Source organism: Pistacia vera, unplaced genomic scaffold (assembly GCF_008641045.1).
Source record: "Pistacia vera cultivar Batoury unplaced genomic scaffold, PisVer_v2 Contig172, whole genome shotgun sequence".
Taxonomy (NCBI): Eukaryota; Viridiplantae; Streptophyta; class Magnoliopsida; order Sapindales; family Anacardiaceae; genus Pistacia; species Pistacia vera.
In genome coordinates this window covers 56,195-63,127 of record NW_022195812.1, presented here as the reverse complement: position 1 = coordinate 63,127, position 6,933 = coordinate 56,195, and the positions used below count along the sequence as shown (strand labels likewise).

At 38.4% G+C, this 6,933-nt stretch overlaps 1 protein-coding gene across 1 annotated transcript; it reads right to left on the bottom strand.

Moving 5' to 3' along the window:
- Window positions 1-767: 767 nt before the first annotated feature.
- LOC116125835 (glutamate--tRNA ligase, chloroplastic/mitochondrial) lies at window positions 768-5,234 on the bottom strand. Its single transcript, XM_031411542.1, has 13 exons — window positions 4,916-5,234; window positions 4,710-4,828; window positions 4,481-4,602; window positions 4,179-4,361; window positions 3,415-3,533; window positions 3,224-3,272; window positions 3,008-3,109; window positions 2,758-2,860; window positions 2,561-2,624; window positions 2,235-2,349; window positions 1,668-1,768; window positions 1,252-1,408; window positions 768-1,161 (listed from the first exon to the last, which is right to left on the bottom strand). The coding sequence occupies exons 1-13, from the start codon at window positions 5,173-5,175 to the stop codon at window positions 931-933; spliced, it is 1,725 nt and encodes a 574-aa protein (XP_031267402.1). The 5' UTR covers window positions 5,176-5,234; the 3' UTR covers window positions 768-930.
- Window positions 5,235-6,933: the final 1,699 nt, after the last annotated feature.

Sequence of the window (6,933 nt, the reverse complement as noted above, 5' to 3'; positions counted from 1 at the left end):
GATCTTTCCTTTTATTTTTTTGACTATCTTTTTCAATTTAGTTGAAATTTCAATTATTTCTTTCTTTCTTTCTTTCTCTTCAACCAAATCGTATACAAAATATTAAACAGTATTTTAAAATCTAGTCTAGCCCAACAAGTTGAATCAGGACTCGGAGCCTTCACCGGGTCAGGTTACAAATTTTCCTATTCATTGAAAACTCTAGAAATTAAGACATCAATTTGTGAACAATTGAAGACTGAAATGTTAGGATTTTTTTAAGAAGAATGACCGGTGAGTACAATAATGGCAACGATGTCAATTTCCAGTGAGTGAATCGACCGAAAATCACAAAACAATGTCACCCAAAAAAGCCCATTATCATTAGCAATTGGGGCGACAAACGAGAGAGGAGTGACATGAGTTTTGGTCAAAAGGATGAAGGGAGTGTTTTCGTGATAATAGGGAGTTGTTATAGCCAGAAACATGCCCTATTTGCCAATGCCAATGGTGGTGTTTGAGATGTTTTTGCAAGATTTAAAACCTATAGGGACTTCTATGTCATGTTTAAGGGCATTTTTGTTAATTTCAAACCTTTATACCAGGGTTGGGTTTTATAACATTGCAAAATAGTTTCTTAGAAAGCCTCAATGTTAGCTTGAAGAACATGCTGAGTTTTAAAGCATTGCAAAATAATTTCTTAGAAAGCCTCTATGTTAGCTTGAAGAACAGGCTGATGCATTTGAGCTGTTGCTGCTACATTTGCATGCATGCGGAGATTTGTCAACTTGAAATAAATAAACAATTCATTTTAAAGAAAACTGTATATCCACATCCCTCAGTTGGAATATTACAGAATGAACTCTTCTTATTGGTCTCCTTGGTTGATGCACAAATATATCGAAAGTAAAAATCTAAGGTTTCTAATGCGCCGGTCAAAATTGTGAATCCTCAGTTGGATAACGAGGTGGTAGACTCCAAGAGGGGTTCATTTCTGTTCAATGCTTCCCAGTCAATTTGCCTCAGCATGTTGAACCTTTCATTCAATGTCACAAACCCGGCTTGAGGAGTTATGACTCCGTGGGTTCCAGCTTTGTGGAGTAAAACTATGCTGGCACCCATATCAGGGCCATGAAGTTTTCCGGTTAGCAACACCCTGAGGGGCATGAAAAGCGATTTCCCCTGCAATGTCGGTCCAGATTGGCCAAAGGGTCAGAGTTCAGTAGCAAGAAGATGAAAAAGAAAGAGAAGAATCATCCATTTAGACCTCACCTTGCGCTTCAATGATTTTCCAAAGTTCTTCACCCACTTTTGCCAGCCAGCAGGGCCTTCTTCGAGTGCACCAACAAGTTCACCACCATCATAGGCAGCTAAGAGGCTAGCTGCAACTTCAGAAAGCTTATCTTCTACAACCGATTTGCCTTCAGGACTGTGTGCACAATCACATGGTAAGAACAACATGACAGTTATACCTTTAAACATAACTTCAAATGAAAGATATTGTCTACAACAATGAACTGCAGACAATTATACTTTAGCATTTACAAAAATGCCGTAGCAAAACTTAAGATGCAAGGTCAGTAAGATGTATGACAGAGATGATATTAACTATTAACTTTTCAACTCAAGAATGACATCAAACTATATCATGAAAGCAGAAATTTAAATACAAGAAAATCTCTTATCACCTTGTCAAAGTAGCATGCAAAGGATAAGACAGCAAATTTGAAAGTACTTTGTCCGAGTCTGTCACCAAGTCAATCCCATCCTTGAGTAGCTGAAGTGCCTCCTGTTTGCACAAAGTCATGCCATAAATATTATGCAACACACTGAAGTAGATGGCTGGAGATGAAAACTAAAACAAAAGATCCTCCCACCCAATACAACCAGCAAAACTTTAGAAGTAGAGAATAGACACATTCAAGATCTAATGTACTTGGAAAATCAAAATTTGAGCCGGCCTTTCAATGCACATAACCAAACAGTGGGAATATAAAATTTCTAAAATCCCATGGTTAGTTAAAGGACAACCAGAATCCTTGATCGAACCATGACCCACAGCTCCTTTGAGAAGTAGAGAATAGACCGACATTCAAGAATTTATTTAGTTCCCCAAAATATCGTTGCTTTTGTTGCCTATTTTAGCTCATAACAAAAAAGAGCTGAGTGTACTATTTGAGGTTTCATGAACTAGTTTATGACCATTAATAAGTCAAAGCAGAATGCATTTGAAGATACAGAGAAAAAAATCATACATCTATGAACGGCCCCTCTGATTCGTTGAGGATACCACTGCTCTTCCAGCGTTCACCAATAAGTTTGGTCAACTCTTCTGATGGAAGGGCCCTTAAATGCTGACCATTCATCCACCTTTAACTCATAGATATATGTCAAAGAAGAAACTATTAGAAAATTCTAACACAAAATGCACAAACACGGGAAGAATGTCAGACAGCTATTTAACTTCAAATATTCGTTCATCAGCATCCCCTAGGGCACATAGTATAGTCTGGAAATGCCTGCTAAATAAAAATAAAGAAACAAGGCCTGTCAGCATTAGCAGCTGAAAGGCCAAAATTACCTTAATTTAGTAGAATCAAAGACAGCGCCACTTTTGTTAACACGTTCGATTGAGAATTTCTCAACTGCAAATGGTATGAACAAGCAAGAAATTGTTCAAAAATAGAAGTTGATACAATCAGAGGTTATAAGACAAGCTTTTAGCAAGGTTTTTATGAAATGTACAGATAATCAGGTATAAATAAAAGGAAAACTAACCAAGTTGTTTGAGTGAGAAAAATTCATTTTCAGTGCCATCACCCCAACCTAAAAGTGCCAGGTAGTTTACCATTGCCTGAGGCAGGTAGCCCATCTCCCTGAACTGTTAAATGGGAGGTATAATCAGTCAGAGAATTCTTGCCCTCCATAAAAAAATTTGTTTGAAGTAAAAAGCCAACAACCAAAGACATAAGAGAAAGATAATATCATATATCCCAACTTAAAACAAAGGAAAGTACCGAGTAACTACCTGACCCACTGAAGTTGCACCATGCCTTTTCGATAGCTTACTCCTATCAGGTGCAAGAATTAACGAAACATGGGCAAAGTTAGGCATTGAGAATCCAAGAGCCTGAAATGGAATATAGATACCCAAATCAGCTTGTCGACATTGTTATGAAAAACCAGAGCATCTACAACAACAAGCAAGCAAAAATAAATTACAACCCAGGAGCACTTAAGTTACCTTATATATAAGTGCTTGCCTCAAAGTATTTGGTAAATGCTCTTCTGCTCTGAAATGCAAGCGTTGAGAGGTTATGAAGATATCATAGACAAAACAGATATGGAAAATAAAGTCAAAGGCAGCAAACTAAAGAAATATTGAGAATGGCAAATGGAATATTTCCATTAATGTGGAAGTTATTTTAGTAATACCTTATAACATGAGAAATAGCCATAGTGGCATCGTCAACCGTGACACAAAAATTGTAAACAGGTTGTCCATTGCTCCTCATGATTACAAAATCCCCAAGAGTGTCCAAGTTCCAACTAACCTTCACAACACTATCCAACAAAGTTAACACCTATACCATATTGATCTGACTACATGTGCTATTAAGTTGTGAACTACTGTTACACAAATTATTACTGGCAATGATAATGATATTGTGCACATCACCACTTCTTTGTTGTCCAATGGCTTAGCCAACTAACAGAGGTTTAAGGGAGCAGACCAGTGCCAAGCATCATCCCACTTCGTATTTTTTAGGGAAGGCATGGGGTATTGCATAGCACACTGGTCTGTATAATTATTATGCACTCAAAAAAATTTCTCAATCTCACAAATTCACTCATTTGCGGGAAGCATTAAAACAGCACATCTTTCAAGTGTTTCAGAAAGGCAATTTGAAATTCAGGGAAAGTTAAATCCATCTTCCTCATGAACATAGACAATATCAAATCTCAAAAGCGTCGTACCATCCTGAGCTCTTTGGTATGAGCACTTTTGTCATTAAATCATATCACTTTGGCACAAAAGGCAAACACTGACCACAAGCTAATAAGGGAAAAAATAGACATTAAGTTCACAGATAAAAACCACTGAAACAAAAGATCAGACTCATTATAAAAGAACAAATATTGGAATTTGTTAGTAACAAATCTATTGCAATGGAAAGAATCAAATGAATAGAACTTACTTCTCCTCTAATGAGGTCATTGATTTTCAATCTCCCTTCCTTCGGCACACGAAATCGATATGTGTAAGGGGTTCCTTTTGCCAACTCGTCTTGTACTTCTGCAACAGTTGCAGTGGCCCACTTTCCTGTATACACCGGAGGCAGCTGCTTTAATTTTGCAATCTCCTTCATTTTCTCAAGTTCCTGCAGAGAATAATGAATCACATGTTTAAGCTCAACACACATTTCATCATTAAGAATAGCAAAACAGATAATGTAATATCCATCAAACGCAAAACACTACACACTAGAAAAACTAATACCTCATTAGAACAAAAACAGCGATAAACATGACCCGATTCCACAAGCTTATCCGCATATTGCTTATACATAGAATTCCTTTCAGATTGCCTATACGGACCATAATCTCCACCAACACCTGGGCCTAACAAATTCTCCCCGCAGACATAATAAATTAATCACTTCTTATAAGATAAACAAGTTTTTCACCACAAAAAGATATCATTGATTATATATCAAGAAATCCCGTACCTTCATCCCAATCAAGACCAAGCCAAGAAAGATCCTGAAGCATTGCCTCCTCAGATTCTCGAGTAGACCTCTCCAAGTCAGTATCTTCAATTCTCAGAACAAATTTTCCTCCTTTCGATCTACAAAATCAATAAACAAAGCCAATTACAAATCTTTAAAATAAAATGAATGAATGATTTGAAACTAAGGAGGAAAAAAAAAATTACCTAGCGAACAAGTAATTGAAGAGAGCGGTTCTGGCACCACCGACGTGGAGGTTCCCGGTGGGAGAAGGAGCAAAACGAACTCTGACTTGTCCATCAACCTTGTTTGAACGTGTAGATAAAGACGCTGAGACTGAAAATCTCCTCTCCTTGTTAACAAAACAATACACACACGATTGGCGCAAAATTTGAGGAGGAGCAAGCTCTAGCTTCCTTATCGTTCTAATTCTCATCCAAGGCGTCCCCGCCACAATGCTCGCCATTCCTCTCGTCACTGTTCCGCCAGTAGCCACTTTGAATAAGATAACAAGAGTCTTGAGTCAGAATGTGCATCCTGTTTGGTTTTGGAGCAAATATATCAAACGAGAAAAAAAAAAAAAGACATCTATCTACTGTCTGTTGCTTTGTTTTTTTACATGAGTAATACTATCCATACATCATTTTTATACAACATTTCCCATACAACATAATATGATAAGATATGATTGGCTAATTTAAAGGTAAAATTAAACTTTCACCCAATTACATTTTACCACATAATGTTGTATGAGAAATATTGTATAGAAATAATGTATATGTAGTATTATTCTTTTTACCTTATCTCATTTGACCTTGTGGCATCTACTTGAAATGACTGATGTGCCCTCTGTATATGTAGCCAAAACCCTAACTTCTTCCACTCCGCGACCCCAAACTCTTGAATTCATTATAGGATTGAAAACAAAATAGAAGATGATGCCATCATCTAAAGGTCGGATTTTTATCAAGTTTTTAGGCAGGTCGGAGCTCTGTGAGTCTACTACAACAACAATACTACGTCATTTTTCTTCCTTGAGAGATTTCAATGCCAATTATTATGCCTAAAAAATCAAGACTGACGTAAGCTTACACCAGTAAGGGCCAATCAGAGTTCAGGAAGGCTTTGTGTCATCTAGACGCAGCCATGTCGCGCAAGGACAAAAGATGTAAGGTTGTCGCCAATGTGGCAGGTGAATGTCAGGCTTGTGAGTGGCTAGGAATTGTCCACCTGCCCAAGCCCTACGCGATTTAAGGATGTCTCCCGTGCAGACATCCAATGGGAAGTGGGTTAGGAATTGTACCACATCTGCTCGACTACAGAATCATGATTACTACCTTGAATCCCCCAACTATAAATAGAGGGCTCCTTTTTCATTTACAAGATTAGCTCATCTTTAGTCTTCAAAAGCATACTCTCTCTCTCTCTCTCTATATATATATATATATCAATTCTCTCAAGATTGTAATTCAGTTTACTGAATGCGACCTGACTGTAATTATCTATTAATACAACCATAGTGGACGTAGGATTCACTTTTGGGTATCCGAACCACTTTAAAAACCGCTTCTCATTTATTCTCTCATTGCATAATTCCATATCACGTGTAATTTCTAGGTCCATTTAGCATTTTGTACGTGCGAGTCGTTGGTGTCGAAATCAAGCATTAACAATTTGGCGTTAGAAGGAGGGCGTTGATTTAGTATTTCCTCTTCATCAGAAATCTCTAACCGATCGGTCCTATCCATCAGCAAATGGTTCGCGGTTTCAAAACTGAGCGAACCGACCTCGACAATGAGAAAATCCCCTAGGTACAGGATAACAATTCTCCCAAAGTGCCGCCAATCTAACAGAGTCGAGCTCACAACTCAACCCAGCTATGATGAATTACTAGGAGAGGTTCAACAATACTCTCCAAACGGTTAGCCAAAGGTTAGACCGTTTGGATCGGGTCGTACCACTAGAGTCCAACGAGGTGGTGCCACTGCCAAAGACGCTTGCAAGTCGCGCAAAAGCACAGAAAATGGTGAAAGCTCGTACCGCGTGCACTGCAGCACATAAAAGTAAGGGAAAGCAAGTGGCAAAAAGTGGACCAAAGGGCTCCGAGGGACTAGTGAACACCTGTCACGCAACGGGTAAAATACCTATGGCATTGCAACTTGACGACATGTCGCAGCGTGAGCCATCCCACACCACGTCGTATGGGCACTCCCACAAAAGTGCA

Excerpts from the sequence above, each read along its gene's own strand:
- LOC116125835 (XM_031411542.1), bottom strand. The coding sequence starts at position 5,175 with ATGGCGAGCATTGTGGCGGGGACGCCTTGGATGAGAATTAGAACGATA. Across the intron at positions 3,273-3,414 it reads GCTATTTCTCATGTTATAAG|AGCAGAAGAGCATTTACCAA; the intron begins GTATTACTAAAA and ends CTTGCATTTCAG. Across the intron at positions 2,861-3,007 it reads GTGCAACTTCAGTGGGTCAG|TTCAGGGAGATGGGCTACCT; the intron begins GTAGTTACTCGG and ends CCCATTTAACAG.